The sequence below is a fragment of the Amblyomma maculatum genome, chromosome 9 (genome assembly GCF_055883805.1).
Source record: "Amblyomma maculatum isolate TAMU_Amacu chromosome 9, ASM5588380v1, whole genome shotgun sequence".
Classification (NCBI taxonomy): Eukaryota; Metazoa; Arthropoda; class Arachnida; order Ixodida; family Ixodidae; genus Amblyomma; species Amblyomma maculatum.
This window is the reverse complement of record NC_139352.1, coordinates 61,939,240-61,957,089: the sequence shown is the minus strand read 5'-3', so window position 1 is coordinate 61,957,089 and position 17,850 is coordinate 61,939,240. Positions and strand designations below refer to the sequence as shown.

At 44.1% G+C, this 17,850-nt stretch overlaps 1 protein-coding gene across 1 annotated transcript in view; it reads left to right on the top strand.

The window, feature by feature from the left end:
* The window catches only part of LOC146179185 (corticotropin-releasing factor receptor 1-like), a 111,892-nt gene that overhangs the window by 84,842 nt on the left and 9,200 nt on the right, over positions 1-17,850 (top strand). The window contains exons 4-7 of the mRNA XM_084580141.1: positions 3,238-3,375; positions 7,717-7,811; positions 9,298-9,413; positions 9,948-10,080. Coding sequence (XP_084436267.1) covers positions 3,238-3,375; positions 7,717-7,811; positions 9,298-9,413; positions 9,948-10,080 — 482 coding nt within the window. The remainder of the gene's footprint in view (positions 1-3,237; positions 3,376-7,716; positions 7,812-9,297; positions 9,414-9,947; positions 10,081-17,850) is intronic.

The following is a 17,850-nucleotide window of genomic DNA, read 5'->3' as shown; positions in this document are numbered from 1 at the left end:
GGTGCAGTGTTATTATTTATAGGTTCAAAGAAATATAAGCCAAAAACAAACAAAAAATACACGTAATGATAAGGCGGTATGAAAGGCACATCGCATATGCTCTTAAAGAGAAGATAAGCGTTCTCGAGATTATTAGCGCTTAGCAATACTAGCCGCAGTCATGCATTTAGCCGATGTCTGTCTGAACCCGCTCATTCTCACTCACTCTCTCTCCGTCTACCTTCCAAGAACCTGAAGCGGAGAAAAGGAAGATGGCGACGCGCGTCACTCAGAATAGCAGTGAGGAGGCGGGGCAGCCGCACAGCTCCAGCCAAAGCCGCACTTTCTCTCTCCGGCTTTCAGCAAACTTAAAGCGTGCAAAGAGAACGTTGCGATGTAGCTGAGGGCGCGCGAGCGATACGCGTCTGCTCAGGCCACAGTAACACACGCGCTGGTAGGACACTGTCCGGTGTGGTTGGGGAGCGGAGGCCGCACGTGTGGCGTCGCGCAGGCTCTTACTTTTTTGTAGCGAAAGCTACACTAAGCTAGTCAGATGCACATTTCGGGAAGCGTCGCTAGTGACTACCGCGGAGTAACTACTAGTTGCTACTAGTTACTCTGAGCCAAAGAAGAAGAAGAAGAAGAAGAAGAAGAAACTTGTCAAATGGAGCAAGAAGATTCGGAAGACGCCTCGATGAAGACAGAAAGAGAGAGAAGAGGGAGGAGAAGAAGAAGCCGGTCAATTTAAACAAGCAGATTCGGAAGACGCCAAGACTAGCTGAATCTCCGATCATACAACACTGTTGGCAGCCTTATTCATCGGCGACGAGAACGCTAGAGTGGGACTTTGTTAAAAAAAAAAACCGTCCAGTTGCTTACGCTACGCATATACAGGCTTAAAAAGGTTGAGCAGTCATCAGTAGTTTTTCCTACATTGTTGCCGCGCAGACTAGGTTCCGAATTGAGACAAACGACGATGTTTAAAAAATATATCTCACTGGTTAAAATTAGCAAATTTCCCTAAAGGTATATTCTGCAACTGCGCCTCACGCTGAAATCCTTCTCTTCGTAAAAAAAAAATACTTTAAAGGCGAAATAAATTAAGAGTGGCAAAGCGCACACTTTTATACAGCACAGCAGAGCGAAGTCCGAAACCCACCACGCCTGAGCCAAATATTTTTTGTTGCTCTACAAACCTTGTCATCAACTATATCGGACGAAAGATAATCAAAATTGCTGACATCGTCTACAAAGGTTTGCAGCGTGCGAGTTCAGTAGCGTAAAGGTAAACCCGGAAAAGATTCGCTTTAAAACTATTCTGAGGAAAAGATTTGTTTCAAATGCAGCACCTCTTATCTTATTCTGAAGCAACTGTGCTGCGATTAGATGAAATACAGGGGCAGGCAGTCGGAATTAGGAATACCTGAAAGAGGACAGTGTGAGAGACAGGGGAAAGGATGGCGGCATTCTTATTACGACAATTGTCACAGAACTGAAACTGCTTAACACTGGAGACAAACATCCAACGAACGAACAGCGCCCGCGCATTTATGTCTGAGAATAAACAGCATGTGGTCGAACCACGCACAAACACGTGCACATGGACAGACGATGTCGGGATACGCGAAGGGCGCAGGCACACAAGCCTGAGGCATTTCCTGTCACGAAGGCCTCATTCGTGTGGAACATAGTAAAAGGAAGCTTGGGCAGAGTGCCCGGCTATATTTTCCGCGTAGCGCGAGAGAAGCGTCCTGTCATGCTCGGAAATACCTGATTATGTTCAGATGGGACACCACTTTTTCAAGCAGGGGCAGCTGCCGATAGCTGGCGACACGTTCATCACTGTGGTGAAGGAGACTACTCATCCAGTGGCAATCCATCCATCCAGTGGCTACTCATTCAGTGGAGCGCCGCCAATCTGAGCTGCGCGATGAATACACAAAGCTCAGAGCCGCGCATTTTGAAAGCGCCATCATGCGACCTCCAGGTAGCAGGGCAGACAACGTGACAAAAACAAGAAATGCAGTTCATCCCCTGACGATTGTTCACAACATATTGAATTTGATAAGATTGAAGAGCTTCTGCATTGTTCCCTCTCCCCTCATCCTACCGCCGTTTCTGCTTCTCCCAAAGTTTGGCCGTATTGTGTCACCTCGAGTCTTTATTATACTGGCACATCGTTGTATACAGCTTTAAAATCATCATTTCCTACATAGACAGAGCCCAAGTGCCAAATGCCGCTTCTGGAGTGTAATAATTACGAATTTTATTTAATACTCTGTGCATTTCTAGCTTATTTTGCCAAAAAAATAAAAGCAGACAATACTCAGAAATTGCATTTTCATTGTTATCTCATTTATAATTGACAGAATGTCAAACTGGACACTGAGCCAATCAGAAAGGCAACGCTTAATCTAGCTTCTATCTACGTAGCTGCTCCCACCACCAATAAATCGAGATTAGCTGATTTTAGCGTCCTCGAAGGCACCGAAACTACACCAAAGCAATCACCTGCACTACTGAGTTAGGTGCAAATCATGTACTGCAAGCGCTTCATGTTGAACGTACGCGAGGAGAGTGGCAACCAGTTTGCGTTGACGGTTTCATTTATAGTTCCTTCACGGAATTGCTTACACTATAGCACGACTACCCTCTAATTCGGCCCTGAAATTCTGCTTACTTTCTTTCATTCCCCCCTGTGTAGCAGCATCCAATAGGTTATAGTAATGCTGACTTTAATGCTTTCCAGTCATTGCGCTACTTTATCCCTCTCTCTATTTGCCTCTCTCTCTCTTTCTTTCTCTGCATCTAAGAGAAAACGAAAATACTGGTGAAGAAATGTATTCCCGAAGCCAGCCCATTTAAGCCACTAATTCCATAAGCGATTATAGCTTTCTTTTAAATCTACAGCTTCCTGTCATTCATCTTCCTCTTCTTTGAACTTGTGCTCGGTAATAGAGACATTTATCCTCCTATCTAAGCCCCCATGATTGCAGAGTCATCTTCCGAAGAGAGACTCGTCATTACTGTTATATGATTGAACAAAATAGTGAACTCGTAAGAGTGTTGGCGAGAACTATGGCTCCAAAATCAACTCCTGAAATTTCTTGCATACAATTATGCTGTACATGACACCCGGTTTTGACTGTTCTCTCTGCGCAGAAGCATCATCCGCCTCCCCAGAGCCGCAGTTGATGCCACAGCTTGGAGCAGCCGAACACCAACGGTCTCAACCCAGCGGATCAAACGTCATCCTGCCCCGCTGCCCGTCGGTCTGGGATTCGTTCACCTGTTGGCCACCAACCACGGCTGGCAGGGCGCTTAGAAAGCCATGCGCCCACATCATCGCCTCACTGGACATCTCACTGGCTGAGTCGGACGCCTCGCTGGCCAGGGGTATGCGAGACCACAAACATTACCAGGGCCGGCTTGCACGATAAAGTCCGAGCTAAGTCCAGACTTAAATGGTGTCTTTAGAAAGACCAAACTTATATAAGACGGCTAGTGTTCCGAGCGTCGAACGCTTCGGGTTCATGTTCACCAGAGTGGCTTCCCAGAACGGCCTCAGCAACCACTTGGGGCATTTTCCCTCGTAACATAACCTTAAGCCGCAAAAAGCAACGGCACGGATTTTACACAACGCAAAATTGACGGAATGTGTACATTTTACAGCAAATACGGTGCCAGCGCATCCCTGTATTTGCCTAATTTCCCTGCTTAGACACCTGGCGTCCTTGTGTCTTAACCACGACAGCACTAGAGTCGTAATCATACAAGCGACTTATTCAAGTCAGGACTGAAGCCCAGTCTTGACTCCAGTCTTAAGCGGCCATGCTAGTGGCCTATTCTTTAGACTCCAGTTAAGTCTGAACTTAGCTAAGACAGTCTTAAGATTGTTTTGTGCAAGCGGGCCCAGCTGTTATGAAGGCGGGACAAACTACACAACTTTTAAAGACTTTTCACACAAACATTTTCCGGTAGGGCTGCAGAAGAACTCCCGACTTTTTAATGTTCACAGTATAGATTCATTAAAAATGTTACCAACTGCAGAATTATTTACTCAACATGTCTAATGTTTTTATTTCTCCATCTATGATACTAAATTAGACCTTTAGAGAAATATAAACCAAAGTACCAACAATTAGGAATTGACATATAGCACTTTATATCATCATAGACTTTTACTTAGGTAAGATTGTATGAGTATCTGTACACCCTTCGCCGCTCACCGTAATGCCATATTCTGCGTTGAAGCAGTAAGGACTCCGGAAGACTTTTTTTGTACCACATTGCGTGGTCTCTAAGGAATATCTGTTTCGTGCGCAATAAATTTTGTCTCAACAATACTATTAGTTGAAAGAATTTAGGAATATCATTTTTGTGTGTGTGAATATGTTTGCGGCACGCTACACTCATCTGCAAAGAGCAGCCTAAACTATACTCCTGCCAAAATAGAAAGAACCTGTTATGAATGCATCGTCACTGAAATAACGAGAAAAGCGGTTTCCGTCTGAATACGTACAACCGTCAGCGCGCTTAACTGCAACGTTCCATATCGGGGCTTAACTGACGCCAGCGCCGTAAAACGTTGACCGCTAGAGCCAATACGATTGCATCGGTATGTTTGCGACTACTGATAGCAGTTTGATCACAATGAATCACTCTTATTTCACCGTAAGCGCTAGGGAGGAGGGAGTGACGCAGTTGTCTCGGCTCAACAGCGTCGCTTCGCGGTGCTAGTCTCCGTACATTGGATGGGCTGAAGCGTTCGGGTTAAGCGTGCCGATTGGTGTACATACGGGCGACATGAGCCGAAAGTCACAAGCGTCAAGCATCTTCCGTGACAGCAGCTCATACCCGAGCAGCACTATATGCCACGTTTACGCCGTCTCTAAGTGTCTTGGGATAAATAAACGGAACCGCTGCTCTGCTTTCCACTGCTGTCTTGTTACCGGCTAGTGACTAAGCCTAGAAGGAGAAATCGATCGAACAGAGCACATCCGTCGCAGCTTCGAGCAGCCAATTGATTGGCTTGGCAGAAAAGAAACGAAAGATACGCTCAGTTACGAAAGCACGGTTTTCGAAACTCCTATTTCTTATACCCATCGGTTGGATTACATCACGGCTGTTTCCATCGCGTGATGGCGCGACGTGATGTCACCCATGTGATAAATGACGTGCTCCAACCATTACACTCTGACCTCAACTCAAAGTTTGAAAGGGCAAAGGTCACCCAAAGGTCAAATGATGAAGGCCATGACCTTCTGGTGCGACACCAATGTGGTCTGCAAAGTTACACTTCAACAGGATAGTTAAGCGGGCGAGTTGGATGATTACACTTCAAGCAGTTCGCATCTGGCGCCGCAGCCACTGTATCACATACAGTTCCTGAATGTTTTCGCGTTCAAATTTGGTTTTTGCGACAAAGAGCGTTGAATTCATCGCGCTGCAAGTGATTAGAAAGTGAGTTTAGGACTAACCACCCAACTGCGAGATCAGAAAAAAGTTAATTAAAAACGTTTTGCTAATTTGGCATATAATTAGAAGAGTCTTGCAGCATGGTGTGTCCACCGCGCGAGAGAGTTTGTCCATCCAAGTACATTTTTCCAAGTTTGAAACATAAATTTTAAAAATTATTTAAATCTTCCATAAAGCACCACGTATATTGGAAAGCTAAGAAAAATAGCCGCTTTTTGATGGGCGCGAAAAGCACGGCGCCGTGTGTTGTTCGATGGCAAAGTACGTTAAAGAATTCTAAGTAGTCAAGCCCTCCACTACGGCGTCTTTCATAGACAGAGTTGCATTTGGACATTAAACCCCAACAATTAAACAAAACCAGCAGTTTTCAAATAAAATGATGGCCGCTTGACTATTCCAAACGGTGTACCGGGAGCGGTGCTCTGTGTAAATAACGGTGACTAAAAAATGACTTGTGCGCACGACCACTGCCCCTGCCCTTTCTATGGCGATGATCCCAAGGAGACTTCTTTTCCTTTATAGAAGAAAGAAATTAAAGCATGGGCTGAAAATAAAGGCGACCTTTATTTTGCAATTCTTTGGAGACTTACTTTTTTTGGCTAGGTAGAGAAAGGAGAGAAACTAAGCGTCGAAAAAAAAAAAAACACGCGGATTAGCCTTATGGTGTAAATTGAAGAGAAATTCATGTTTTTCCTTAATGTCTTTTCTTCTCAGCAAAATACCTAATCAAAGTTAAGAAAGTTGAGGAAGTCGAACACTGCTTAGATGAAATAGTAGGAGTACGCGAAGCTTCACCCTAGCAGCAGACACGATAACGAGGCTTAAGAATCCCCATTATTTTAATGAAAAGCGCATGCGCGAAACGGGAGCCATTAGCTGTGTCGTACCACTCTCTTGAAGACGTGTGCATGCAATTTGCTCGCCGCTGCCGACGGCCGCGAGCTCCAAACGCTATCGCGTAAGAAAAAATAACACATCTTTAGCAGTGTGCCTTCACATTAATTAAACAATTCAGGGCACCTGGCCCTTGAGGCAAGGTACTGGAGTTGATTGCGACATCATTAGTCCTTTATCACAAAACTGTGAAGTAAAAATAAAAGTAAAAAAAACTGGTAGAGGAAGTCTAGCGAACCATGGAGGCTGGAATGAGCGCGATTGACGGATGGAAGTAGAAGAAGCGGAAGAGCAATGGAAATAAGTTGCCTAGCACGCGGCCGAGGAGAGGATAATAAAAAAAGGAAGTCTTGAAGTGGAGGTTGCATAACCGGGGCGAGGCATTCCTTCCCGGTGAGGGAACAGGCGCTTCGGTAATGGACAACGTCCACCACAGCTGCACTGCTTGGACAGGAGGCGAAGAGTGAAGTGGAAATCGACTCTATAGTATTGCGGAAAGCGGCCGTGGCATGTTGGAAGAGGGCCAATAGAACGGAGTGGAGGGAAATAGAGATTGAGGATAGGGACAAAAAACAGGCAAGATCGAGGGTGTCAGAGTAATCCACCGTACCGGTGGACGCCCAGACCCTAAGGAGAGTTGCACGCATGGGGGCGAGCACAGGCAAAGGCGACAGCCACATCTCTTTCAGGAGGCCACGCATCGACGTCATAGAGGCGGCCTTGTCTCGTTGTCCCAGACCCCACAAGTGGCGCGGGCATGATACAGGGAGACAGTACGGGGAAGAGAAGTGGGAATGTTGCGCTTGATGTCGTGGGCGCGAAAGACTTTGATGGAAAGTGAGTGAATAACCTGAAGGAGACAGAGGCGTGTGAGTCGTAAATCGTGATATTCACCCTCGTGTTTTAGAATAAATGACTGCTTCTAATCAAATATTTATCTGGAACGAAGTGACCGCCGTAGCTCTTGTGTTCTGTACGTTAACTAAATAATATGGGCCCACCTGATGCTTATTTATTTGCTTGTGTCTCTTTAATCATTTCTCCAGGTTGTATTGTTTTAACCACGATGCATCACGGCGAAAAGCGGCCACAATAAATTAGTTTCAGATAGAAAGGATAGTATGCTGAACAAGGTGAAAATTTGTCAAGCCTTTTTTATTTAGACCACAACTACATATTCCACACTTATGGCATCTGTTCCCCTCTTCTTTCATTGATGTTTCTTCTTTTTTATTATTATTGACTTCAGGACAGGCTTGTTGTCCTATAGCACGTCTTACTGCACAACCCTGAAACTTTATTGGGCTCCGGAGCAACGTTCCCGTAATGGGTTCCGTCGAGTGAGCTATCATTCTCCACATCCAGGTCTGTACGCGTACCGGGTATGCGGCACAGACGGCAACTGGCTCTGGGGAAACTGGACAAACTACACGGAGTGCCTGGGACTCATCAATCAGCAGGTGAGCCCGGAGATAGCGCCAACAGCCGCGTAATTGCGGCAACCGCTATAAGTCGTCTCGCATTTAGAAATATGGGTGGAAGGAAATAATTTGTTCCCGATTAGAAAAAAAGCAAAACTACGAAGGTTGGAGGAACTGACTGCACTTGCAGAGAAAGGTAAATAAATTAAGTGTCATTCATTCATTCATTTCCTTAAATGTCCCTTTCCATTTTACACCTCCAAAAAATATATGTCACGCCGTTTGAACCCTATTGCAGAATGCACAAATATTTAGTTTTAGGCTTTTAGCCTCACTTGAATTAAAGAAGCCGCCGAATAGATGTTGTAATCTGATGGAATATATTTTTGAAACGTGAATACCCGTTCACTCACGGTGAGGCATCAGAAACATTTACGCAACCTCCTCTAAGCCACACTGACAGAGTCTATGCTCTGTATTGTGGCTTATCGTGCGCACGATTTAGGCGCTCATTTATTGCGCCCCCTTAGTGTTAACTGGAAGCAGCGTGACCGCACATTTTGTGTATTGTGTTCAGAAACGTCCGTCAATAACCCTCGCATCAAAGGGAAAGGTTCTGTATTTACAAATATATAGTAATAAATAATTTCTCTATTTGGATTACGATACGCAAAGTGCTGAAATCTGCTTTGTTGCGAAATTTCATAGAATCTCGATGCTTGGATAGAAGTGCAACATAGCTATCAGCGTCGCATACCTTAGTACAGTTAGAGTGTCAAGATACCTGCCTTGGCTATTCTGTAGCATTTAGGTTCGGCTACCAATACCAACATGTCGGTATCGAACCTGGCCACTGCGGACATAAAATTGCTTGTGTGCTCTGCAATTTCAGCACACGCTATGAAACACCACTTACGTCGTCTTTCATTACCGATGCGCCAATTTCGGGCTCTAAATCCCGGAACATGCAATATCGATTTCTTTTTTTATCCTAAAGAACGGCTGCAGCTTCAGCTTCTCATGGGTAAACATGCGGAATTCGACGAACCAGACATCGAAATAACAACAGAAATTAAAATTTACTGCCTTATACAGGAGTGCAAGTGGCACAGCACCGTTAATGGTCATGTAGAAAACAAAATTTTTCCTCCTACTGGAATATTGCTACGCTTTACCCATTTTGCGAAGGTAACATATGAGGACAAGAGGGTCAAGCGCGCGCACCTAAATTGCTTTAAAGGAAAGAAGAATCTCGGTATCAATTACCGAAAGACAGTGGCTCGATCGATAAGTTCGATGTACATCGCAAAGCAATCAGCACGCAAATATAGAACTTAAATGACCAGGACGCGCACACTGCGCTTTATATGCGTCTGATCCTCAAGCACCGGCCCTCTGCATGCTACCGATGAGTTACGCAGTGAGTCGCAGTAAGCTGTGGTCGAGTACGGTTGTTACCAGATGATCAGTTCATCGGTGACTGCCGCCTACACACAGAAATGGTTCATTTGTTCTTCATTGGCAGCCTGGCAGGGAAAGCAGTTCCGCAGTGTCCCTAGCCGTGGTCTACATCCTGCTGCTCTTCTCCCTGCTGTCCCTGGTCTTCCTGTCGGCGAGCATGCTCATTTTCTGCTACTTCAGGTGACGTACTGCTACCGATCACTTAACAAGCAGTAACAATACACGAGGCTTTCACACAGCTTTCCCCAGATATTCTTCCTTAATCGCTTGCGAAGCTTCTAGACCAGTATTAATTGGAAATATACTCCAGATATTTGGGAATATGAGAGTACTCTACTCAAGGGAACGGCAAAAAGTTGAATTTTCCTGCTGTATGGGCCAGTCTTCTTGTCAAAACAACGCCACTCTCAGTAGTGCACCAGAGCTGTTGCTGCCGAAGCACAACTGGCTCTTTTTCCACTGGAGTAATTTTCCGCTCTGCAAAGCTGAGATGAGGCATTCGTGCTTGGTAAAAAAGGGCGTAAGAAATGTCGCTGTACTGTCATATAAATAACCCCTAAGTAGCTTAAAAACAAATATGCATGGCGAGCAAAATTAGCTCCTGTATATTTTATGCAAATGTATAATGGCATTACATTTGGAAGAAGTTATACCCCATCACTATAGAGTTTTCCGAGTACTTAACCTGCGCGCTGCAACTCTTTGTTCCCTCAGATCGCTGGAGTGCCCGCGGACTCGGGTCCACCGGAACCTTGTGCTGGCCCTGGCGGTACACGCGATTATGCTAGTTGTGCTTGCTACACCGCTGGCTCTGCACCCTGATGCGCCCACGCCATTCGTGCAGACGGTGAGTATGCTCGGTTGGTTCTCCGTGGAAGCCATACATACCGCAGTACAGGTGAAGGCAATGAATGACTGGTCCCCAAACTTTAGTGGATGAAAACTATTGTACTGTCGGCCAAGCAAACAATCTACTGGGAAAGTCATTCTTAGTGTAATTTATATAGGAGGTCTAGCAACCAGCATTTGTCTACGTCGTCGTCCCTACAATACCCTACTGAAAATCTCATCTAATCGCATAGACTCTCATACGGTGCACATCAGTATCATAAAATATCGTACATAATTTATGATACTGTACAAGAAACTATGAGACTTTATGCAATTATATGCGACTTGTATGTGATTTGTTATGTGAATTGAGTGAGATTGTGTGAGAAAATGTGAGGTTATTGCGACATACAGTTTTTTCAGTAGGGTACAGCCCGACTCTGCGCAAGATCACAAAATTAACATTTGGGCAGAGCAGAAACAGTAAGAGAGCGTCAATTGCGTGAGCTCGTACCATATGTTTTCTTTGGGGCCTTGTTTAGAGAAGCGAATCAGGTCGCAGAAAGGCAAGGTGCTTATCTTCAATCGACGCATCTGGGACATATCCTGTTATGTTATATTGATCGCGCATCTCACTAAGGCGGTGGCGGAATCGCTGGCCGCTACATAAACTGAAGAAGTAAGCTGGTAGTCTGAGACAATGTTGGGGACAGGACAAAGGCAGGATAGAGGACACGACAAAAAGAAAACAGAAGGAACGGGCACAGGATAAAACTGCCTCTGGTATCCTATTCAAAGTATTGTCGCTTTGCAATGATGCTGGAAAGGGCAGGCATGCGGTAAATGTCCTAGATTCTTCATGCGTGTTAGCTTTTTTTGAAATTTAGCCAACTCCGTCTCAATCCCGTTCCGACATTCCTGAAGTAATGTCACGCTGCAAAGACGTTGCTGCTGCTGTTGCTCAGTTCGTCTCAAAGCATCGAGTAACGACGAGAATTCAATACACTGAGTCTGCGTGCTACTTTCACAGCTATAGATTCCGCCAGAGCTGTCCTCAACATCCCCAGAGTAAAAAAAAAGGTCCAGTACAAAAAAAAAAAAAAAAAAAACGCGACAAAAATACAGGGAAAACCTTAAGAAATTATTAACCAAAAAATGTTTTGATTTTTTAACGTCTATGAAGTATGACACCAAAAAGAAACATTATTGCTTCTCTCAATTCTCTAATAGTAATGAGGAGTGACGTGACATGGTCCATAGGGTCACGAAGAGTCGCAGACGACTGAACGACTGAACTGAACTGAATGAAAAGTCGCGCACACATGAAATACAAACACAGGAAGACAACAAAGGAGATGAAAAGAACTAAACTCGTCATGTATGGGCAACTCGTCAATAACAACAAGTGCACGATACGGACGCGAGAAGCACAGCCGTCTTTCGCTGCCTGTAGGAAGCGGTGTACAGCTTATGCGTAGTATACCTTCCGAGATAATGATAAGTGGAGTCACTGTACCAAGATTCTCTCCGTTCTCAGTGGCATGCTTACTTGAAGGTCAAGATCACCGTGCACCCTCTCCTTGAAGCTTTTGGCGCGGTATTTCATTTAGTGAACAGCAGCGATTTGTCATCGTTACGGCCTGTGGTCCTATACTCCCGGCTTTGTGCCTGTCGCGTTGTGGTCAGCGCTGCTAAATCAACGCCCCAGGAGCATGGATGGTCGAAACAGGGCTCTCATCCGTAATTATGAAGTATGGCTACTGTTTCATAAATCTAACGATGAGCCCCAGAAGGCGCAAAAACTAATCATATGACGGAAAATATCATCAGAGACATGCCAGGAAGAGACAGTTCATTGAGGAAATTCCTCGAAATAGTCGATCAGAAAAACAAAAAAAAAAAAAATAAGGACGCCCAAACTACTTACCGGATATAGCACGTAGAATGAGCAACTGTATGCAGAAAATATTTGTTAACGGTGTGGAGAGAAGCAAAGTAAATGCTTACCAGGCTGCAGTATAAACTGGTACATGCTTAGTTAACAAGTTAATAATCGGACACGGAATTCTGACGTCGTGTGTTCGGATACCATTTGCGGCGCGTTTTTTTTCCCCCCTCTTCTTTCTAACCTATTACTTCCACAAATAATTATAACTTCACATTAATCAAAAGTCCTTTACCCTTACCTATGCATCAGAGATTGTTGGCTCTCTTAATTATGTATCTTATAACGAATCCTGTTCTATTCCTCGCATCTATTTGCTGATTACCACTATGGATAAGATAGTTAATGTGGCCGGGCAGTTAGATACTGATCAGGAATGGTAGCCTGAAAGTGGATAAAAGGTTGGGACTTCTAGGAAATTGCCAAGGAAATGCGGAATAATGTACATTAGATTGTTTTTATTCGATACTTGCCTATTGACCAAATGAAAGCGGACAGCAGCCCACAAGTGGGAGACACCATCATCAAGGAACGAACGACACTGTGCCCACTGCCCTAGCGCATTATTCACGCCGAAAGTAAACCTTATTATGAGCATGACCACCGCAAGCATTTATCTACTTTATCCACCAAATTTGAAGCGCCACACAGTAGCAGGGAGTAAATCTCCTCTCTATAGGTTTTATCTTAGAGCGTTTCTCTGCGGGCACTAGCTTGAATTCCCCAGAGTTTCGTCGGCTTTGAGGTTTACATTAATCATTCCTTACTCTAGGCGAAAGTGTCAGTGTGCCGCAATTTATTCATCCTGCTATCCGAATGGAGGAGGAAGATAATGACTCGGGAGCACGAAAGCGCGAAACTGTCGCTGCTTTTGAAATTAATACCACAGGACAGAACTAGGAACGTTCTGCTGGCCTTGCGGTTGAGTGGAACGGTAAATTGCCCGAGATAGTTCACGAAGCCTAATACTCTGGTCCCGAGGTTAGTGCGTGCGGTCTCGTTCATCTCGGCTGCCTAATCTTCAAGGGACGCACGCGCTCGTCCTCCTAAATTATGCATCTGATCGAATGCGCGGTTTTTGCAATTAAGGCCGCTATTACCATACGGCTACTGAGGATTTCAGGCTCGAACGTTTTCACCAGGCAGACATTGTAATTTGCTTGAAGATTAGACAAGATCTTGAAGATGTTTATTCTGAACACGCTCGCTAGAAGGTGCCAGTCACGAAACTAATTAAATGGAACCGTTCTTCCCTCGTCTCGCTTCATACATATCCTATTCATATCAGAGCCACTTTTTTCATAGCGCTGATTTCGTGGGAAAGATCGAGTTAATACAGCGCAAAGCTATTTTTTGGTTGAACTAGCATTAGAAAATGTATACAGTCACATAACTAATCGATCAGACACACTACCTCTACTTCATTTATTTACTGAAACTGCAATCCTAGTGTCAAAATTAAAAGGACTATGAAATGGCTATAAAGGCCTCTGATAAACGTTTTGAACTCGTAGAACGAATGCTTCCGAGCATTTGCCGAAAATACACTCTTTCGAACAAAGCCAGTGATTTATTATTACTGTTTAAAAACAGCATTTTTTTTTTTAAATTCGCGGGCTTCTTGATTATCGCGTGACTGTGAGACTTGGAAGTATTCTGCCGTGAGATCATACACCACAACTACAGAGAGTGACAGGTTGTCATTGGCTGCAGTTACGACGGCCACTACGTCACGGGCATACTTCCGGCAGCTGCGAAAGTTGTCTGCTCGAGCGCGTACACTTGTTCTGCGCATCATATTTCAGGAGCAGCACATAAATAAAGGCGGCTTCAAACTTCGACTACAGACCGACGGTGCACCAACAGCGTATACTGTAGTCCCGTATCGTCTTAGCACCATCGATCACTTGCGCGGCGTGGTTTTCATTGAACATCATCGGCTTCACAAAGTTCAATCTCCGCTGCTCCTGCTTTTAACCTAGGTAAATACGTCACACATCTGGCTGGAGCTGCCGAGGTCTGCTAGTGTACTGCCGAACGAGTCCACCGAGCGGCGTGACAGAACTCGCATTGCTTTCCCATTTCTGCACCCAAGAAGACTTGTGGGTTACCCTGGAATTCTTAGCAGTATAGCTGACCTGATACAGATACCGTGCTACTGTGTAAATCTGGTAAGCAGGATAGAAGTAAACAAATTTCGCAGAAATATTAGCGATAGTGCCATAATGTAGAAAAAACAACTCTCAGAGGCACAGGAACAGAGTCCTGAGAAAGGTCAGAGTGAACTGGATGCCTATCATATCAATGACGGCTGGTAACAATAAATGTTTTCTGTCTGAGATATACGTATATATAATTTCTAACAGATTTGCAAGCTCGTTTGCCGAAGCTGCCCCTCATGAGCACTGATATGTCGCCGTCTCAATGGCGTAGTTTCCAGCCACACATATACGGAGAAGATACACTCGAAAGTTTCCAACTAGGTTTAGGTTTTGAGGTTAAGTGCCAATATTTTTAAATCGAAATTTACGTAGACCGAAAGGTGTATTATCTTGGTAAAGGGGGGAGACAAACTTGGATAGATAGTACGCAAATGTGGACATGTTCTAGATTGTTTGTCATGAGAGGTAGGAAACGTGTCGCTAGGAATGAAGAGAAGAAAATTGCATATAATACATGCATGCGCTTGATATATGAGATTTAATTTGAAAACCTATAACTGTCTAGGAAGGAAAGCGTAGCAGGGGGCGGCAAAAAGTTAGGTGGGCGGATGAGGTTAAGAAGTTCGCAGGGGTCAAGTGGATGCAGCTAGCACAGAACCGGGTTAAGTGGAGAAATATGGGAGAGGCCTTCGCCCTGCAGTGGGTATAGTCAAGCTGATGATGATGATGATGATGATGATGATGATGATGATGATGATGATGATGATGATGATGATGATGATGATGATGATGATGATGATGATGATGATGATGATGACGCACTATATTTATACGCAAAGAAGCTTTAAATTGAATAAATATTATACCAAGCCTGCAGATGCTGCAGGAAAAAGGCAATCAAAGTGGAGTTTACTTAAAAAGAGTGAAAAGAAATAAATAATTTCCATATTTGTTTCGCAACATATTGACTATGCATGTGTGCCGTATCTTGTAACAGATAATTCTAATACCTCGACGTGCTCTCTATGAAGAAACGTACGTTCCGCATGAAACAAAATAATTTATTTCCCACTCCTCGCTTGTCTTGAAATGTTTTCTTTAATTGTTCTCTCGTTTATCTGCAATTCTGATATTTTGTTAGGGGTGATATGGGTTTTCTATTCTGGGGCCTTAAACCAACTATTGATCGCAACGGAATTTAGAAGTGAGTTTTCTCATTTAAACAGCAGACCATCAGTCATTTTTAAATTGACGACGCGGAAAATTCTAAAATCCTACTATGCAACCCGACTGCCATTTGAGATAAACCCGTGTACAATGGTCGTGAACAGTAACTTAGTTTCAGCATTTAGAGGGCACATTATTTTCATGCACGCAAGATATTCGCACAACTCTTGAAACCGACGTTTCGCTTGTTTGTAGAAAGCAATATATATTCCGACTTTCTAGCCCTAAACACTCTAATGATGGCATTTTGTGCCTGTATTTAATACGGAACAAAGGAGTTACAAAATAAAGTGTCTCCTGTGCAAGTTTCGAAAATTTAATACGAAGAGAATCCAGATTCTACAAGCAACATTCAGCATCCGAAAGCTTTATCTGAAGAGTGCGAGAAATTTGATCAAATTACTGCACTAGAGTAAAGCGTATATATTTAAACATAAGCCGATTGTTGTTGTTTTTTTAAACACAGACACGAAATTTAACTCTCAGTGAGCCTTAAACATGAGGATACAATTCATATTAAGCGAGAACTCACTTAAGCTCGAGAAATAGTACGTAGCCGGTCCCCCGAGGACTCGAGGAGGGCACAATAGCGTAGCCACTACTACTCACAGCACTGGCTAAGGAATAGACTTGAGAGGCTGGCTCACTTCACGCGGGAATTCCACGGGTCATGGACATTCGTGCTACTACGTCACTTGGTAGTCAGGGCGCTGGATATTAACAGAGCCATTATATGTATTTTTATGTAGACATGCTTATTAAAACGTGCGAACCAATCCGAACAGGTCACATCAAATCCACACCGCTAATTCGCTAATTGCAACAGTGAGCTGCATTTCTGAAGGTGCGGGTGCAACACAGTAAGGCTTGGCCGCTCAAAGATATAGAAAGTGCTTATTTTCGAATGCGCTTGATAAACAAAAGATGGAGGACTGAATGAGGAGGGTAGTAACTGGAACAACAAAGGCGGCAACGATATGTGAGCTGAGTAAAAGTACGAACAGCGCAAAATTCAGGGACAGAGGAGGAAAACGCAAGAGACATGGCCAGCGCCGGTTTGTGTCTCCCTCTTCTGTTCCTGTTTTTGTGCTTCTTGTACTTTTGTTTAAGACGAACCAACGACCAGCCCAAATAGTTAGATTTCCGGCAAAAATATGTCGTTTCCTCTTGGTTTCTTATGACGGTACTTGCGCCTCCGACCACCAGACATAAAACTTCTCCCATACGAATCTCTGGTACGAAAAAAAAAAATTAGAATATGCATTCCCCAGCTGGAGTCTAAAACAAATCTACCTGATAATTTCACTTGAATCCGAATTGAACCGCTAGATTTATTCGTTCCTGCCATTCATGCAATGCCAGTATTTGATCCATAAAAGTTATGTCCTATCTAACAAATATTGCATGTCGTCGCCGAATCGCCAAAATTTGCTCGTTCCATAAGTTTTTTTCCAGCTCACTTCGAATTCCGCCCTACATCAGGCATCCGGCACACATTTCCCCCCGCATTGCTGAACCCCCGAAAGTTGGCCATCCACATTTTGTAATTATATAACTGATATACTTAACTAATATTGTGTTTATTTTGTGCACAATATTTTAAACGTGCAACCACCCCTTACGTAATACTCCCAAAAGGGGGGTTATTAAGGCAATAAAGTGATGTGATGCGATGTTTTATAGTTGTCGTTGTTAACGTCTTTATTTTTTGCTCGACTTAAACCCGAGGAAAAGTTATTTCTAGGCCTACTACTAAGAATGTCGGCTTAGAATTGAGGTCGGCCTATAAATTAGGCAATATGGTAAACTGCACAAAAAAATTAAAACAGATTGTGTCAATCCTGGACAGCTCCACATTTCGAATTCTCATCTACCCGTTTCGGCATCCCTCGTGCTTGGCGCTTAGTGGGTTTGTGTGTAAAAAAGTTATCACTCAATCGTTCTGGCTTGCCGCTCGTAACACCTAAAATTTGAAAACTGTCCTGTAGCATTGTAACCTATATCTGACGGCACCGCCTGGCTTCTAGAAAAGAGGGCAAGTGAGTCGCGGTTACGCCGGAGAAGTACCGTGGCCACGCCTAGTGTTTAAACTGCTTTATTCCGGAACCTCGAGAGCTACCAGAGTGATTAGCAGGAAATGAAACGACAACATTCAAAAACTAACAGAAGAAAAAGGCTAGGTTGAAGCCACGCGCACAAATATTTTACGAACAAACTGGTAGACATGTTTCAAACTGCTTAACTGTGGAAACTAGAGATCATCCATCTTCGTGTATGCAGTGAACTGCAGACGCATCTGCATAGTTTCGCGCACTATGCCGGCGACAGGAGGGATTCTCACAGTGAAAAGACGGGAGGTGCGAGTTTGCAAGGCTGATTATAAGGACGTTTCAGTTCGTTCCAGAGGTCTCACTTCTGATGTGTATTCGGCTCCTATTACTGCGTGCTGACA